Source organism: Condylura cristata, unplaced genomic scaffold (assembly GCF_000260355.1).
Source record: "Condylura cristata isolate star-nosed mole 26May11 unplaced genomic scaffold, ConCri1.0 scaffold00024, whole genome shotgun sequence".
Classification (NCBI taxonomy): domain Eukaryota; kingdom Metazoa; phylum Chordata; class Mammalia; order Eulipotyphla; family Talpidae; genus Condylura; species Condylura cristata.
The window spans coordinates 13,390,866-13,410,140 of record NW_004567125.1 but is presented as its reverse complement, the minus strand read 5'-3'; the positions used below and the strand labels follow the sequence as shown (position 1 = coordinate 13,410,140).

General features: G+C 51.2%; 1 protein-coding gene across 2 annotated transcripts in view; it reads right to left on the bottom strand.

Moving 5' to 3' along the window:
• The window catches only part of OLFML2B (olfactomedin-like 2B), a 35,281-nt gene that overhangs the window by 8,364 nt on the left and 7,642 nt on the right, over window positions 1–19,275 (bottom strand). The window contains exons 4-6 of one of the 2 annotated variants that reach the window (XM_004688436.2): window positions 8,082–8,258; window positions 3,939–4,164; window positions 1,837–2,364 (exon numbers count right to left, since the gene is read on the bottom strand). In XM_004688436.2, coding sequence (XP_004688493.1) covers window positions 1,837–2,364; window positions 3,939–4,164; window positions 8,082–8,258 — 931 coding nt within the window. The remainder of the gene's footprint in view (window positions 1–1,836; window positions 2,365–3,938; window positions 4,165–8,081; window positions 8,259–19,275) is intronic. The other variant, XM_012728859.1, reaches the window with a different exon arrangement.

The following is a 19,275-nucleotide window of genomic DNA, read 5'->3' as shown; positions in this document are numbered from 1 at the left end:
GCTGGGACCCAGGCCGGAGGGGTGAGAGGGGAGAGCAGAGAACTCCAGCCCTGCTAGGAAGTCATGGAGGGAAGGGGCTCCAGGCTGGCAGACACTGTCGCTTGAGGACACATGAGGGGTGTCGGGGGTGACTGCCTGTGGCCTGTCATCTTTATCAGCACTCAAGCCACCTGCCAAAGGAACAGCGGGGAAAGGATCCTGAGCTCCTGGAGGAACCATCCCCCTTGGTGAAAGGTGAACTGGTGAAGGAGTAGGGTCCTGGGGACCTCATGCCCTTGGCAGCAGGAGGTGGGACCTGAGGCATGAGCAGGCCTGAGGCTTCGCGAGTCGTGTATGGTAGTGAGAATCTCTGCTCAGACTCGGGCATCCTGCAGGAATGAACCAGACCTGCAGTTGTGGATTTAGCTACCTGTCCAGTGAAGAGCTGACCATATGTGTCACAGTCAGCTTGCTCCCACCGTAGAAGGAAAAGAAAAAATTATCTCATTTTCCCACCAAACCCACCTCTGCCCCCCCAGAACTACCTTCTTGCTTAGCTCCTTCCTGAAGTTCAAGAGATTGTGGCCTGGGGCCCATTTTTCCTCGTGTCTTGGCTAATTCTCTGTTCTATTCTGCCATTATTCTGGAATTTTCACCCAATAAGAACTCTTTGCTAAGACATGTGCTAATAAACTCACTTCAGAAAGTCGTAGAATATGATGAAGGAAGCAAATTTTTAATTTCAACAGAGCTGCACAGAAGGGCAGGGATTGCCTCGGTCATCCAGCTGCCACCTGCAGAGACCAAGCTATGACTGAGGAGCTTGGCTCCTCGTAGATCCTCCTTCCACCGCCTTGTCTCTGGCAGTAGCTGGCAGCTTATTCTGAGGAGGATGCCAAGGGAGCAGAATATGTGAAAAAGGGAAAGCTAGGTATAGGCAAACTATGTGATCTGTCCAATCAAGTCTATTTTTCAACAAGTATTTTGATAAAGTTATTAAATAGTGCTATTTTCAGTCACTATCAGTGGGGACTTTATCTGGAGAAAACATTTTTAGCTAGCTCCTATTTCCCTCCCCCAGCTGTCATCCCCCCACTCTCACAAGTCCCTGTCCTCTGGATCATCTTGTGACCATGGGGGCAGGACAGGGCTGCATCTTCTCTGCTGTTGAAACATACTTTGTTTGTTCAGGCCTAGTAGTTAGAAAGCTCCCCATATCATCTTAGAAAACTCCTATTCATCCTTCAAAACCCAGCTCAAATGAAATCTTAGGAAAGCTTCCCCAGCTTTTGCAGCAATCAGGTTAAGCTAGTGGACCTCTGCCATTTTTCTATTCCTCTATCATTGCATTCACCACACACTACCACAGTGGCTCCATGCACTCCAAGGTCAGGAGGGGGAGTGGGGGTCCTCAAGAGATTCTGCCTTGGTAACCACTGCACAGGTGGTTTCCCTACCCTCAGCCTTCCAAGCTCTGAGCCGCGCCCCCCCCCCCGCCCCCCCAGTAAGACTCCCTTGTCAGTGCATGATTTGGTAAAATTACTGCAGAAAACTTAAGTCTAGTCATCACCAAATAACTCAAAACCCTACTAGTGTAGCCTCCACACTAGCACTTGACAAACGTTTATAAAACTGACAAAGAGGCGGGAGATCATGATGCATGGATTTCTATAGATTTAAATAAGGCTCCACTCTCGTCACTGGCACACTTAAATCCCTGAACCCCAGATGTCAACCTCATCATTGACCAGAGGCGTGCCTCCTCTTGCCTTTCTTTGTGGAGTCTCACCGTTGGGCTCCTCCCCCCCTTCCAAGCCACTTCCAGGTTCAGCCTCTTACCTGGGAAAGCAAACTCACCTATGACATTCCGGATGTCGTCTTCCTCTTCGGGGCTCAATGTGGGGCTGGCGGGAGCTGTGCGCTGCCCAGTTGTGACATCGCTTTCCAGTGAGTCTGTGCCACCCACGGTGGGAGGCATAGGCACTGTGTATGTGGTGTCCACAAATTCGTACTCAGGAGCCATTGACGGAGAAGCTGCAGCAGTGGGGGTCTGGGTGGCCGTGCTGGCCACAGTGGTGGCTGGTCCTTGCGTGGGTCTGAGGACTGCTTCCCCTTCAGGCTCTGGCAGCACTGAGGTGGTCTGGGGGGATGTTGAGAATTGCCCAACTGAGGTCGAGAGAGTGGGGTCAGGGTCGTGGGCAGCTGAAGACTGAGCGGTGGGTTGAATGTCTGCGGTGGACTGAATGTCTGCGTCGGTTGTCACAGCAGAGCCTTGAAGGGTGGTGACTGGTCCCGTGGTGACTCCGGTCAGCAGGTCATTGTGTCTCAGAAGCTGATCTTCAATCAGCAAATCCACTCCATTGTCACCGCTGAAAGACTCATCTTCTGGGGAACAAACACAAGGGTCATTTGTGGCTCTGGAAAGGGAACAGACTTTGGATGCCCAAGCGCAGGCAGCATTTGGCAGGCTAGTGAGAGGGTTTCCTTTCTCACATGATGCCCGGGGTTAGAGATGGAGTCCGACTGGATCAAGAAGAGGGTTATAGGAGCACGGCGGCAGGGTCCCAGGCGCCCTCCCAACTGACGCTGCGAAGCTCCTCTCAGGCCCCAGGGGAGCTCCTGGGCGCACAGGCACAAGGAGGAGGAAGTCGGTAGCCCAGTCCCCTCATTCTGCAGATAATGTGGCTCATGCACAACATGAGCACAGCCAAGAGCCCCGTGCTCACGGAGCTCCCGTCTAGCTCCCATCTCCCGGAAGGGCTGCTGGGAGAGCGCTAGGGCTGCTGGGAGAGCGCTAGGGCTACTGGGAGAGCACTAAGGCTGCTGGGAGAGCGCTCGAAGATGCTGTGGGCAAAGATCAGATGGGGTGAAGAAGGTCCAGAGAACTGGGGGGGAGGGAATCTCCAGCCATGTATAAGTGTCCATGGTGGGACACAGAGGGATGGAGCACGAGCAGAGGCTGAGAGGAGTAAGGGAGTGGCCCAAGCAGCTCTCAGAGGAAGACTGTGCGAGGAAACCACAGCAGCACAGAAGCCCTGTTCCAAAACCGCCTGGAAGACCGAGCAGGAGTGAGGGGGAGGGTAGCAGAGAGGAGAGCCCAGACCTGGGGCCATTCCTATTCCCGGGGCTGGGGCTTGGTGTTCTGACTTCAGTGCATTGAGTGAGGTGGAGAGACTGCAGGTTTGAGCAGGGGTAGGCAAAGCTTCCCAGCAAGGACACAGAAGTTTGACCACTGAGGACATAATGGCTACACTGGATTTTATCAGCTCATCAAAAACAACTTTAAGAAGCTGAAGACACATGCCACAGCAGGGCACACATACTATGATCCTTGGCTGACAGTGGGCTTGGACCCAGGGTATTTATAAGACCCCCACAGGTCCGTAAGAAAAGGCAAAAGGGTGAAGCCAGCGATAGGGCACATGCAAACAGAGAGCAGTGACTGGACCTGGAGGCTGACAGTCGGGAGTGGGCACTGCTGGACAGGACAGTGGGGACCCCCACCTCGCTCCAGGATCAGGACAAGGGGGAGGAGCAGGGCAAAGAGGAAGAAAGAGGAAGGATTAGGGAAAGAAGGGATGAGATAAACAGGGCTGTGAGTGTGTGAGGAGGAGGAGGGCTGAAATTTCCCCCTGGAGAAGGGGAGGCAGCCCAGAGAAGCCCACCATATGGCTCCGAGTGAGACATTCCCCTCCAAACCTCAGTGTCTTCATTGCAAATGGGATAAGTGGACTAAGGGCCCTGAAGTCCCTGTGACGCAGCCCTGCGGTGTTCTGCAAGCCCAGAGAAGTTGAGTGATTTGCCCAAGGCAGCAAGAAGTCAGGAACCACAGGGATTCTTGGTGACCCAGCTGGGTCTTCGGGGCCCAGGCAGTCAGCAGACTGCAGGAGGGATGTGGTCTCAGTCCATTGCTCCCTCCCTGCCCTGGCCCTCAGGCGGTCCTGTGGACCCCAACTCACGCTGCTCTTCGATGTCGTTCTCTTCCTCAGGGTCCTTGGCTTTGTAGTAGGTGATACCTCGAATGACAGTGGGCTTGGAGGCTGGTCGGCCCCTTAGCTGGACCTGCCTGTGCAGGGGCCGCTGGGGCTTCACCACTGTGGGCGGAACCAGGGGCCGAGTCCGCAGGAGCTCAATGGAGTTGATCTGCTGAGACACGGTTTCCTCTTGCAGAAACTGCTCCTCATACTGCTCCACAGAAGAGACACAGGGGAGGTCAGGTCTCATCAGTGCTTGAGCCAAGGGCGTGCTCAGATCCTCTGCTAATCCCAAAATTCTTCCCAAGAACTTAGCGCTGGTCTTTGAGTCTTACATGTGTTATCTCAATTTTATTTCCACCAGCCCTATTATGGGACTATTCTTATCATTCCCATTTATGGATTGGGTAATTGGGGCACAGAGAGGTTATATAAGTCGCCCAGGGTCCCACAGCTGGTAAATGGCAGAAGCATTTGAATCCAGGCAGTCTGGACTTGTACTCCACACTCCACTGTGCTCCCCATGGAGCACAATTCTCTGCACTGCTCTGGCCTAGAGAAGTTGGGTGACTTAGCTTTGGGATCAGTTCTTTCCAGCAAAATCCTTGTAGGCAAGGGTGCTGGGACTGGCCATGAGTCCGAGAAACAGTGCATACCCCAGGAGGAAAGGTTGCTTTTACCTCAGAACAGACTGCTCCAAACCCTTCCCACTGCATGGGAATAAAGCCTGAAGTCCTTGATCCGGCATATAGAGCTAGCTTACAGATGGACCTTGCACCTGCTCAGGATTCATTTTCCTTGCCTTTCCCCCTGCTCCCACATTCTTGGCACCCCTGGCACCTGGCTGTCTCCTGAACCTCTTGGTTCTTCGGAACTATTGCCTTTGCTCAGACTTTTCTGCTTCAAGGTCTGGCTAAAATCTTAGGTCCCCTAGGAAATATGTGCAGACTTTTCTACTCAGAATTAACATTTCCGTCCCAATCCTCACTTTGTGCTTTGCGGCAGATTTCAAATTGACTGCCAGAACCCTGTCTCCTTGTAGGGTTTTGTGGGAGTGCTCACTGGATTATGTGCTGGCTATTAGTAGAAGTTGGTGGGAAGAGCTTTAGGAGATGCTCACAGGCTCAGTGGGAAGCATCTTTCTCACTCTCTTCATTTCTTTGGCCTGAAAGGTGGACAGGATGGCTGGGGCTGGGCAGCTATCTTGTCAATGGGGAAGGGGGGTTGGAAAGACGAGTATCACTAATGATGTCATGCAGCTCAGCATACCAGTCCCAGGCACCTGCTTTCAGAGTTCTGCATGGAACAACACAACCCTCTCTTGTTTGAGGGTCTCTCATTCAAGACTGAATACAACACCTAATGGCCAGACATGTCCCTTTAGGTTTTGCTCTATAACAATGAACAAGGGTGACAGGATTGTCTACATTTTATAGCTGAGGGAAGAGGGGCTCAAACCATGCAGCAATTTGGTCAGAGGTCAGTCGCTGAGGTGCCCAACAGGGGCACTAAATCCCATGCTGCCTCCGGAGCTTGTGTTCTTCCTCACATGAAGCCACAGAACCCACAGCCCCTGACCACAGGGCTAACTCGAATGCCCAAGTCCCAGGACCTCAGTCTGGCTACTGCCCAGCAGACGTGGGGATCCCTCATTTCCCACTGGAAAGAGCTGCCTGGGAGGCCAATGAAAGGCCCAGTCCTTGACTCACACGCTGTGGGTCGTCAAATTACGGGACACTGGTTTCCCTCTACATTGCAAACGCAGGCTGTCATTTCTTCGTGGCAAATCCCAGAAACTGTCTTTAATTCCAGTCTCTCAGAACTGGGCAGGAACTGCACTGCTCTCTCTCAGCCAAGGAGCTGGAGCAAGACCATGGCCAGCCTTCGCCAGAGAACATATAATTTCCTTGGATCCACAGGCGACATGCTAGATGCTTTGATTTCTCTCTCTCTGCTAATCCAAGAGTCTGCTGTATGACTTCAACTCAGGTTGAAGTCCCCCTTTGCCCCCAGATCCCCTTGTCAACTCTCCCAGAAAGGACCTGTCTGGAGAGAGGCCACCAGCAAACTGTTATTCACTATTCCGGGGTGCCCCGCCGTCATCTACAACAGCCCTGAAAACAGCCAAACCCAGACACCTCACTGTCCCCTTTTCAGTAGTGTGCTCCCAAAAGAGACAGAGGAATGAAAGGACAGAGGGGGACATGACCCTTGGGCTCCTGCCCCACCTCTCCTTTCCCTCACCCCCAGCACCCACTCTCTCTCCTGGCTGTACCCCCTTCACCCTGGTTTGGGTGGATTGTGCTAACTTCAGCATTGTGATGAATGGAGGCTTCAGGAGGGGAAAAGATTCTGCTGAGCAAGGAGAGAAAGAGTTTGATGTGTTTGATTTGGTTTGCTGTTTGCCCTCAGGAAATCTGAGCTGGGTTTCTGAACATACCACATAATGTGTCATCAAGACAACAGAGAAATTCTCCAGCTCAGCCGACTGGGAGATGGAAGCCAAGAGGCGGCCCTGAGCAGCGGCGGATGTCAGCCCAGATGTGTCGGCCTGGCCGTGTCTTGGGGCCGGTGAAGGCACCTCCAGGTTTCCTCCCAGCCCTAATGCCCTGGCTGGGATTCACAAGCTCAGATCTGCTCGGGGTGACCCACCAAGCAGATTACAACACGTGTTCAGTGGCTGGCATGAAAGGACCCCAAAAATGAGAGTAAAAATGATTTTTAAAAATGCTATTTCCAAAAAGCATCAAAATCACCATTGTAAGCAAAGCCAGAAATGACTGGTTTTCCTGATACTTATTTTATGGTTTGGGATTGTTTCTATTTTGAGTCATATATTGGGCAGGGTACAGGCAAAATACTGGCTTTGGGGCTACGGCCCCCCAAATTCTAACTTGTCTCCTGTCCCTTTTTCAGATAACATGTGCCAGAAATCCCCCTAGCCCACAGTCACCGCCTGCTCGGCACCTTGGGATGGGCCTCTTTGGCTGAGAGCCAAGTCTCTATACCCGGTCTCACTTCCTCTCTTACCCCAATTCTTAATGAGCAGCCAGGAGTCCAAAGCAGCAACGCTTGCCAGCCTTGTGCCCATGCGGGCACACTGAGCCTCAGCTCAGGGCTTTGTCTCCACTCACACCCTGCCCAGCTACCCGAGGGCTGAGGGCTCCTTCCACAGCACACCTGAAGTCCAATGTCTGCTGCCCACTGCCAACCCTTGGCAACCAGTTAATGTCAGCAGGGCCTCGCGTAATTTCTGCTCCCTCCTTTGCCAGGACCCTCTTATGCATCGTCCAGCCCTGCTTCACTAAGCCTCCCACACTCTTCCCGGCCTACTGCCAAACTTCTGTTTCTCCTTTCCCCTTCTGGGTTATCTCCCAAATGAATGTCTGTTTCATAGGCATCACCTTGGGAGAAAACCCAACCATGAGATGGTAACACATAGACTTCACTTGGTAACTGCAGCCCAAAGTGGGGGCTGATTTTTAGGCAAGTCGGTCTCTGGTGTCACTCATGTCATGAGACGGTTTTCTGTTTCATGTAAGGGTGACTTTGTGCCTGACAAAGGTTGGAGACATGGGCCACCACGTCCTGGCCATGCAAGGGTCACCAAGCACCTTGCTGGATCTGTTTCCTCACTGACAGGTGAGGCTGTGTCCAGAGCTGTGGTGCAGACCACAGGACGCAGCGACACAAGTAAGGCATGTGCTACTCAGTCCCCTTCAGCATGGAGGACCCAGAGTTGTTTCCAAACCCAGGCACCTTGGAAAGTCAAGTACTATTCCTAATCAATTCAGGCCAGTGGGAGCGAACCAGAAAGTCCCACAATCGGCACATGTGTGCTCCTTACTTACAAAGGTGTGGGGTCCCGAAAAGGCATGTGGGCACAGTGCAAAAAGGCTGGGACTCAGGGGAACAGACTTTTGTGGGGGCTTCAACGCCTGCTCACTGACACTGTCTAGGCCTCAGTGCTGAAAGCAGGACACAGAGTCCTGCCCTCGCAGACCCGCAGAGTTGAGCCACTGATGCAGTGGACACTGTTTGGATGGTAACCCAGAGGCTCTAAACGTGTGGGGTATGGGGACCCCAACTGCCAGGCTGCCTTCAGAGGCCCTTGGGGCCAGGCCTTACCTCAGGGTGTGCGTAGGCTGCCGCTGTATCCCTCTGCAGGGCTGAGCGGATGTCTGGCTCGCTGTCCAGGACACTCTTGGAGCAATTCTCTTTGCTCTGCCTGTTTACCTCGGCGCGAATGTCTGCCATGTCCTCTTTGATCTGTTCGTTTTCTTTGGTGAGGTTTCTGGAAACTTCCTGAGAAGAGAAAAAAGTGAAAAGCAGATCTGTGCAAGTCTCTGAAGACAAACAAGGACAGACGGCCACCACCAACTGCACAGCTCTTGAGACGCACAGGCTGAGGAAGGGGCCAGAAGGCCTGGCCCCTGCGTGCCCTGCGGGGCGCTGAGACCCGCGGGGGACCCGTGGGCATTGAGGGGCAGCTGGGTCCCAGCATGTGCCTTGCTGGCCAGTCCCCGCCATGATGCATTCCTAACAGACACTGCCACACTCAGATCGCCAGGACACACAGTGACGACCTGTCGATGAGGAACATTAGAAACAACCACATACAGCATCCCACAAAGGTGAACTGGTAGCTCAACGACAGAAGGGTTTTCCAAGCAATTTGAGAAGATGTGGCCAAAGGAACACATTTCCCCAGCTTTTCCAACAAGATCACACTGTTTCTCAGCACTTGAAAAGCATCCCAGCATCCCTCACCTAGAAAAATTGACAAACTGATTCCAACTTTCCCATTTAAAACCTTTGCCCTAAATGATCCCCACTGGGCAAATTCACTATTCTTCAGAACAAGCTCATGCCAGAAAGGACCAAAGTCACATCCCACCACCCACTGGTTAGTATCTCTTACTGGTCCAATTGGCTGGGCTGGGGCGTCAGGACCAGTACCCAGAAGGTGAAGCCCAATGGGGCCACAGACAACTGTTAATCAGCTTGGGACTGTCCTCCCTGAGTTATCGCTAAAGCAGTTTCAGACGTGGGTCCCCTCTTGCCTGGCTATGGCCCCCACTGTGGGTTCCACAGTCACCTGAGCTCTTAAATGCCTGTTTTCCTTGGGGTCTGTTGAGGAGGGTGGTGAAGGAAAACGAGCATGAAACAGAGGATGCATTTGCTTCTGTCCTGTAACGGACACAGGCGTGAAGAGCTTAGATGTTGCCAGGCAAAGCCCTGCCGCCTGGTAAGAGGGAAGCCAGGGTGGCTTAGGGCCAGGAAGACGTAAGAGCCCAAGTAGACGATGACACGCAGACACTGTGGCTCCACAGCCCCCCACCCTAGGGGCCCCCTGGAAGAGCCTTGCTTGTTAAAACTAGGAGCTTGTTAAAACTAACCAGGCTCCCGGGCCAATGACGAGGCCACGCTCAAGGCGTTTCACTGCATGCCAGGTTCTGCACACTGGAAAGACTTGATATGTTCTTGAGGGCTTAGGCCAAGCCAGCCTCTCTGAACTGCACAGAATTTACTGTGAAATGAAAAACCATGAGAAAGCAGCCTTGTTTCAAGAACACCTAGGATGCTGGTATGGCCACTCCTGATAGGCATTATCAGGGGCAGTCAAAATGCAAAGAAAGGTTAGAGGCACAGGCAGATTGATGAAGTACACTGCTGAGGGGAGCAGCAGGCAAAACAGGAGAGGTCTGCTCTGCCATGGGGGTCATCTCCGGGGCCAGGGATAGAACTCGCATGGACACGGAGTCCGGCTGTCTGGCCACCACCTCAGTGCTGCCACCGCTGCAGCTGCACTCTCTGGCAGATGGCTCAGCAACCTGCACTCAGTGTGCCTGTGTGTAGCTGGGGGCAGTGCCAGCACGTTCCCTCAGGTATGATGAGGGGCAAACAAGTTAAAATATGTGGAAGTGGCCCTCCCTGGTGGCGCAGCGTGTTAAAGCAGCATTGCGAAGCTGGCAGCAGCTGTGTTCATGAGAGTTCGATCCCCGGCCCCAGAGGTGAACGCCATGGCGCGGCAGACCTCTCCTGACCCGCCCGCTGCTCCCCTCAGCAGTGTACTTCTTCAATCTGCCTGATTCTGCTCCTCACTCTGACTATGGTGAATCCTCTCACTGCCCCTGTACCCCGGTTCTGTGTGCATAAATAAAGAAACCTTTAAAAAAAAAACTATATATACTGGGAAGTGCACAGGATAAGGTCTGACGCTGCTGCCTTTTGAAGAACGTGGAAGAAGGAAGGGTCCCTAGACTCAAGCCTAATCCTCTGTATCATCGATGAGGAAACTAAGGTTCAGAGTAAAGATGTGACTTGACCAAAATTACAAAAAGAAAGCAAACTGAAGCAAGCATCTCCCAGCCCTCTGTCTTCAGTTCCCCCAGAGGGTCTCTCAGAATAAGGGGCTCTGTGCTCCCTGGTCACATCAAAGGGGCCATGCAAGGCAACAGCTTAGTCTAGGCAGAAGAGAGGACCTCAAGTGCAGGGAAATATGGAAATTTGGACTCCCAGAAGTCCTTACTGCTCAAAGTGTGGGCTGCTTACGCCGGCCAGCTTGCTAGAAAACACGTCAGCTCTACCCAAGCCTACTGAACTGGAATCTTCCTTAACTCTCCTCATGATAGGCATGTACATTAAAACTTGAGAAGTGCTGCCTTAAATGTAGGAAGGTTGGGCATGGAAAGGAGGCAGAGATCTATGAGAGAGTCTGTTTTTCCAGCATCCATTTGGGCCAACAGAACAGTTCTTGGTGCTTAATGGGATTCAAGCACCACTGTACACTCATGAGCACCTGCTTAGAGCCACCCTGTGCATCCCCTGAACTCTGCATCCTGTGGGACACGCACCAGCAGGTCCTCCAAAGCAGTCAGCAGGTGAAGAGTCAAGTGAGGGGTGCAGGCTCTGATCCTGGGGAGCTGGGGACAGAAGTCCCCACCAGAGGCTCAGCCAGTCGCCCCAGCAGCCACTCTGATGAACCCTGCAGCCAGGACTAGTAGCCTCACTGCTTAAATAAGAACCTTCTCTTCCTCCCTCCCCACACAACCCCTCCCCCCATCTAGTCCTGGCAAGCTGCGTTGGTCTGTGCCCTGGAAGGGAGGCCAAGGGACCTTGTAGATTTGACTTGTATCCCCCAGGTCTGGAGGTCTCCAGGACCATGGAAGACACCCCTTCTCAGTGATTTCCAAATCTCCAATTCCTTTTCTGGTTTTAACGAGAATTCATTTTTCTGGGATTGCTCAGGAAGGCTTGAAGACGTATGGCCCCAAGAACCAGGGGCAGGAGAGTTTATTCCCCTCTTGGGACAGCAGAGCCCGCCAGCGCCTGAATAAACATGGTGCTGTGTGGAGTCACCCCATTGCCCGCAGCCGGGCCAGCTGCCCTTTCCAGAGCCCCAGCAGCAGCTGGCTTTCCTAGTTGCCCCCACCCCGCCAGCCACCTCCACCCCAGGGATGCTGACTGGGGATCTCCACCCCCCACAGGGCTCCGTTTTCCTCACCAAGGGCCTTTGTGTGGCACTTAAGAAGATGCTGCCCACACAGAGCACTCCCGATTCTGCCCTGGCAAAAGGGCAAACCCATGACCTCACGCCTCCAGCTCTTCCCTGGGACAGCTGCAGGCGTGACATTTATGACGTATGCAACTTGGCTCATGGGCTGGCAATGTGATGGAGGAGGCGGGAAAGGTCACTCTCTGGCACGGCGGGTGCACCACATGGCCCTGCTAAAGATCCTGGCACTGGGAGGAGGAGGGAAGGAAGGAGGGAGGAAGAGGAAGTAGCCAGAGGGTTAGCACATAACAGCCATGGCATTAAAGATCTGGGCACTTGGTCATGAGGCCTGGAGATGGTCAGGGCTGAGGGACTGAGAGGTGTTCACACAATGCGTGCACATGCTGGAGGGCACATAGCTGGTCCTTGGGGAAACCTGGGGAGACATGGCCACACTGCTGAATGGCACAGCTGTCCATGGTGCCAGCAGCCAGGTGCCCAGGGGAAGAAGCATGTGACTCAAGCAGGACCTTGGGCCAGGGGGAACTAGATGAGGGTAGAGGAGGGTACAGTCAGCACTGGGCAGCCCCACTGGTCAGTGTGCAGCTTTAAGGGGCATAGAGAGCTGAAAAAACCAGGTGTGGAGCACAGAGGCTGGGGGAAAGTTGGTTCTTGGGGATGTAAGTGTTCTAACCTGGTCTGTGGGACTAATGTGCCTGGGGGCACCAGGTAGCCACTTAAGTCCAAAGCATTGGGACCAGGCTGGAAGCTGACATGGTGCAGCGCTCCTAGCCCCAGCTGGGAAAAAGAGTAATGGTCCCCACCTCCCAGGGCTGGCATGGAGGAAGGATGAGGGCTGCCTGTGAAAGGTACCAGGTATGAATGGGCTGGACTCTATAGATAAAGCTGAGCAGATGGCGCCTGGGATCTTAACAAGAATAGAGGTAGAAGACCAGGTGGGCCCTCCCTAGTGGCACAACGGGTTAAAGCACAGCGCTATAAAGCTCTCCACAGTCACTGTAGCATGAGTTCGAATCCCCGACCATGGAGCTGACCCATACGGTGCGACAAACCTCTCGCTGCTCCCCTCAGCAGTGTACTTCAGTAGATCTGCCTGTTCTGCTCCCCACTCTGTCTCTGGTGAATCCTCTCACCCCAACCCACCCCCCACCCCAGAACTGTACCCCAGTTCTCTTATGCATAAATAAATAGTTTTTAAAAATGAAAAAAAGAACCAGGTGCTAAGGTTAGTGCGGCTGGTCCCAGGGAAGGTGAAGACACAGGCTGGAGTGTTCAGAAACACTCGATATTTCTGGAGGAAACTGGGCCAGAAGACAGCTGAGCTGAACTGTGGCCCCAAGTCACTTCAGACACATGCCCACACTCAGGGGGCTGCCTGATCCCCAATGACTGCACAGGGCCCAGGTACACATGGAAGCCTGGGGGCAGAGGGAACAGGTGTCCCTGTGGGCGTGAAGTGTGGGGTAACTGGAGCCTTAGTGTGTGTGGGGGGGGGCTTGGAGCACCCGTCAGCTGGACCTGCTCGCCTCTAAGCCAAAGGCCTGGAGAGGACCAGGTGGCCTCGGATTGCCACCCCAGTAGACAGCTGTCTCTAGGCCCTGGTAAGAAGAGAGAGCAGCTAGCAACAGCTGGACCCCTGATGGTGGGATGGGCACAATCCCTGAGCACAGCTGACGGAGCAGGCTGGCATTTACCAGCTGTCATCTTCAATCGCCCCAACCACACCAGCTGCCGAGAATCCAGTCTACACGAGAGCTCTGCTAAGACAGCTTAGACCCAGGCAGCCCCCAAGTCCAGAGTCTGGAAGAACAGTTCAGCAAGCGAAGAGCAAAATGTCAGACCTCTGATGACGAATTTTAATATTTTAATTTTAATAGTAAATATTAAATATATGTAAATATATCCTGCCAGCTCAAGCTGTTCCTAGGCCACAGATGGAAGGCCAGCTCTCACACCTAAATCCCCTTAGCCAAGAAGAAAGTCTGGCCACAGCAACAAATTAGGTTTAAAGTATATGTAACCCCAGGAGAGGTAATATATTGACTTGAATTCATATTAAGAGGTAAATTGAATGAAATAACATTAGCTGAAATGTACTAAGAAATATTATCTCTAACCTGTTTCCTTTTCACAGATGAGGATGCTGTGGTTAGACCCAGTGGGTGACATTTCTCTCTAGGCTGCCCTTGAAGAAGAGTGAAATGACCAAGAGCAAACCCTTCTATGAAAGCAGGTTTGATCAGAGGAGAGAACCCTCAGGGTATCCCCAAGGGAGTGGAGGGGAAGAAGATGGAAGGCTTGGAAAGGGACCGCTCTCCTAACTTGTGGAAAGGCCTGTGCAGATGAAAATTACATTTTCCTTAAAGTTGATGAAAAGATCTATTCCCCAGGGTCAAAAATGTGTCTTTGATCTTGCCTTCCAGACCAGAAACACAATGTCACCAAACCCTTAGGTTTGGGGAGAAGCCTTGGCAATGCCTGGGCCAGCATGTTCTGGGGAGCGGGCCAGTTCTGGGTCTGGTAAAGCCATCATGGACATTACATCTTACTTGGACTAACATTATTAGAATAGGCTTCAGAGGACGTTCGGCTTCACAGTGCCCACGTGTGCTTGTGGGTGAGGTTTGCAAACTGCAGCAGGTAGAGAGAAAGACGAGAGCCCCTCCCCCCCCCCCACACACACACAAGAAGGGACCACAGGAGCACACACAGTCTGGAAAGCTTTGTGGCCACACTTCTTTTTTAAGAGCATGAGACAGGCACCCCAGCATAGCAAAGGTATATGTGTACATAATCACCCACTCATTAAAGGACTTATAAACCTTGACAGGTGTCTGTAGCAGAGCAAGGGTGGGGAAATCTTCACAAAGATTTGCAATTTTTATGGGAATGACCTAATCCAACGAAAGCCTTGATACTAGAAAGGATTATTTTAATGATGTAGCCTTCTGTTGGTCTTTTTCTCCACCTGGCCATAAATCTGCTCCCCAAAGCAGGATGTATACAGGACAAGCCTCTTGCCCTGCTGCCTGCAGAAACCATTTTGCAGGCCTGGACAGCATACATGTCTTTGGGGTGAAAGACTCTATAGCTGGATTCGAGCCATGGCTAACTACTGCATCAGTTGCAATAGTCACTGCAGATACAGGTGCAATGGACAGAATTTGTCTTTGCCTTTGGAGACCACTGACTTTCCATTTTGGGAGACCTTTGCTCTGTGTCCAGATACCTCTAGCTCCAACATCTACCCATGCTTCCTATACCCCTCCCCCTTTCCAGTCACCCCAGGAGAGGGGCAGCCAAGGTTCAACACACTAGTGGTACTTGGAACAGTTCTAGGGGAACGGCCATGGGGCTGCAGGTCTCCACAGGAGACCCAACAAACAGGCGAAAAGGAATGAAATGAATAGGAAAAAACATGGCGTCATGTTTTTGGAACTCAGTGAAATGGCTCTGTTAAGATATACTCTCCAATTTGACAAAAATAAGGAAGTCTAGCCATACTAATGTGGGTGAGGTTGTATGTGAATGTTTCATACTCTGCGAGAAAAGAGGTGAACTTGAGCAAAGCCTGGTGATGTTGTTCTGTGTTGAAGAGCAACACGTGAATGACCCAGCTGGCCTATTCCTACTTCCACGCCATCAGACATTCCTGTAGGCTCCTTTACATACAGGGAGGCCCCTGGGGCCCTGCGAGTGAAGAATTATGAATCTGAACAACCTCCTATCATCAGCAGCAGAACAGATCAAATCCTGGTGGTCTATCCCTGCAATACAGCACCACACAGCAACAGCTCTGACTGCGCTACAATAAGAAAACAACACTGAGAGTATTCAAAACCATGTATGTGAAGGAAGTTGACCACACCCAAGGGTGCATCGCAATCACAACCACACACCTCATTCTGTTGGAGGCTATGTATTTAGAATTCAGAAACCAGCAAAACTTGCATGTAAGGATGCATCCTTAGATGATGAAACTATGAAGAGGAGCAAGGATTAACAGAGAGGACAGGTGGAGGGGAGAGGCATGGGGGAAGGAAGGGGCTCTGTTTTATTCTTAAACTGGGGGTACTCACGTGGGATTTGTTTTATAAGAATTATGAAGCTATCTCTTCCTCGTTTGTGCAGTTTTCTATGCATATGTTACTTTTCGCGTTAGAAAACAAAATAAAAGCAATTCTTCCACCACGAAGAGCTCCCAGCGCTGATTTTACCAAGACTGGAGGCTGAGAAAGCCCAGATCGCATTTCTCTCCTTCCTTCCTCTTTCATGTGCAAATGGAGTTTCCATGCCTATGTTGTGCTACAGACCCAGGTGGCAGAGCACGTGTGTGCCTGCGCACACACTCACACACCCACACACCACACGGGCTGCATCTCCTGCCAAGCTCTGCTCTGATCTGGGAAAAACGCCCCTTCAAATGGACCCCGGCTGTCTGATTTGACCTCCAAAGAACTCCCCTTGGGACTCAAGATGATCCAAGACCAAGAGCAGAATTTCAGTTCCATTCTCCTGCAGAGCCAGGTTGGAGAGGGAGTGTTTTTTCCATTTACCCAACATCCTGCCTTTTCAAAGACGGCAGACAGTCAGCTGCAGGAGCCAGGAGACAACGGCTGGACCTCAAGTTGAGGGACACTCTCCGTTCCATGAGCACAGGGCCCAAGCCCACCTGTGGTAACTGTCAAGCCACAGCACCTTGTCATTCCAACAACCTAGTTTAGAAACTTCCCCTCCCCCACGACCCACTACCGAGCTCAGTGAAACTTCTCGAACTTAACTTTAATCGACTGAATAGAACTTATGGGACATACTCCAATTCTGCCTGGAAATTCCCTTGGAAAAGCTATTGTTTTAAACTCTGATTAGGAAAAACTGATCCTTGCAAGGCAGACAGCAGCAATTCACAGAAATCTGTTGGGCTCATTAGAAACGACCCTGGAGCAGGCACCAGAAGCCTGAGCTCCAGCTCATCGTGACTATACAGACAACACCTATGTCCCTACGTCCTGCACCCTGTCCTGCTCAAAGGAACCAATTGGCTGAATGTGTACGAGACGTCTCAAAGACCACAGCGTGCTGTTCAAACATAAGGGATGAGGAGGAGAAGGAAGTGGGGGAGGATGATCATTGTTATTAAAATTATTATTAAAAAAATAATAAAATAATAAAAAAATATTATTATTAAAAAGATCCAGACTTTGTTACGCAACATACCCCACTTTTAAAAAAAAAAAAAAAAAGATTTATTTACCTATGCATGCAGAACTGGGGTACAGGCCAGAGGCAGAGGTGCAGTGAGAGGATTCACCAGAGACAAAGTGGGGAGCAGAACAGACACATCAGCAAAGTACACTGCTGAGGGGGGCAGCGGGCGGGTCAGGAGAGGTCTGCTGCGCCATGTGGGTCAGCTCCCTGGCGGTGGATCAAACGAGTACTGCAGTGGCTTTAGCTTCTTAGTGCTGTGCTTTAACTGCTGTGCCACCAGGGAGGGCCCGCAACATACCCCACTTTTGAAGAAGAGAAGAGCTCCTGGTTTGACTAAGATTGGTTTGGCACACATAAATAACGGCCATAATGGAGCAGCACAGAAATCACACAACACCCTACCACCCTACTGGGTAGTGGTATGATACCACATTCACTCACGTGCCGACCATGAGGGTTTAGTCATAGATGAGGCTGGAAAGAGATCGAGGTCTTTAAACAAATCTCAGAGGTTGAGTGTCTGACCCTGGTCTCCGGGGCCCTGTTTGCTAGCTTGGACCTATCATTGCAAACTGAGCTCTGCAGACAGAACATGGCTGCCCAGTCACAGGAAATGGAAGAAGTGGCTGTCATGCTATTCCTATAGAAATGTGATTTTTTTTTTAAGATATGTTTATTTATGCTTACAAAATTGGGTACAGACCAGAAGTGGGTAAGAGGATTCACCAGAGACAGAGTGGGGAACTGAACAGGCAGATCTACTGAAATACACTGCTGAGGGGAGCAGCGGGCAGGCAGGAGAAGTCTGACACACCATATGGGTCAGCTTCCTGCGGCAGTGGCTTCTGAGAGCTTCATAGTGCAGGGCTTTAACCTTAACCTGCTTGCTGCACCACCAGACAGAACCCTTTTTTTTTTTTTTTTTTAAGGGACATTTTTTTAAATGGCACATTTGGACAGTTCTGGGAGTCAAGGAAAACACTTTATAATACCCAAGGACCAAGTGGGTTTAGTTTAACTCCTTTTGAGCCCAGCTGAAAGAATCCGAAAGAGATTATAAAGAAAAGAGCCTGAAGCAATAAGTCCATCAAAAGTAGGGTGGTCTTGGCCCTCCCTAGTGGCGCAGCGGGTTAAAGCACTGCACTGAGAATCTAAAGCCGCTTCCGCATGAGTTCGATTCCCGCCTGTCCCGGAGGTGACCACATGGCGTGGCAGACCTCTCCTGACCCGCCCGCTGCTCCCCTCAGCAGTGTACTTCGTCGATCTGCCTGTTCTGCTCCCCACTCTGTCCTTGGTGAATCCTCTCACCCTCTGCATCTCTGGCCTGTACCCCAGTTCTGTATGAATAAATAAATCTTAAAAAAAAAAAAAAAAAAAAAAAAAAGTAGGGTGGTCTTGCCACTCCCAGGCTTGTGATTCCATCAGTCAACTCTGGGAAAGAAGAGACTCAAGAGGCTGAATGAGCTAAATCTTAGAAAGCCCCCAGGAAAAAAGGGGCTGACGGGTAGGGGTTACGTGGTCCTGTTGACCCCTCTGTCTGTCTGCAAAGCTCAGGCTCCAAAGCCTTGACCTCTCCCATTAGACCCCATCACTAAAGTGACTGTGGCCCTTCCAGCCCCCAGAGCAAATGGCTGGATTCAGAAAACACTTCATCACAGCACTTAAGAGCCAAGCTCCTGGGGGGCGGAGGAACTGGTCACGTTCTGGGAATGTTTTCAGGAGTATTAGGAGTGTCCTAAAAGCAGTTCCTGCAATGCCAATATTTCTTCATCCTGTCCCAGTTCTCTGGGCAAAACCACAGGGCCATGTCTGCTCCCACTCACTCCAGGGCCACGACGCGAGCTCTTTGTTTTATTTCACCATTTTAAAGTATTTCCAGAATGATTTGCTCACCAGAAGGTCTGAACACACACTCGTCAGAAGGTCTGAACAGACACCCAGATGGCCAACAGACACACGAAAAAAAGGTTCATCAACACTTTTGACCAGGGAAATGCACACCAAACCACATGATCACATACCTCATGCCTGTGAGAATGGCTTACATCAAAAAGACTGGTAGCAAGTGTGGGCAAGGGTATAGTGAAAAAGGAACCTTTGTAAACTATTGTTGGGGGTGTAAAATAGTGCAACAACTTTGGAAAAGAATATGAAATTTCCTCAAAACACTGAAGATAAAACTACTGTGAATGAATGAAGAAGATGTAGCATGAGTGTGTGTTTGTGTGTATATACACAATACACATATATACACTGGAACACTATTTAGCTATAAAAAAGATGAACCATTGCCACTTTGGAAAATGGAAGGAACTCAAGGGAATGAGGCAAAGTGAGGTAAATCAGAAAGAGAAAGACAAATACTGGATGAGTCCACCTCTAGTGCAATATAAGGAGACGAAGCAAAAGAAAGATCAGCCCGTGGACAGTGACCCACAGAACTGAAGAGAGTACGGAGTGGGAGCAAGGGCAGAAGAATCTAGTGGATGGCGGTGGGCGTCATTTTATTTTATAAAATAAATTCGAAATAGTCTTACTCTGAATAAAAATTGACTTCCTAGGAACAAACAGGCAATGTCTCGTACAGACAGCGCC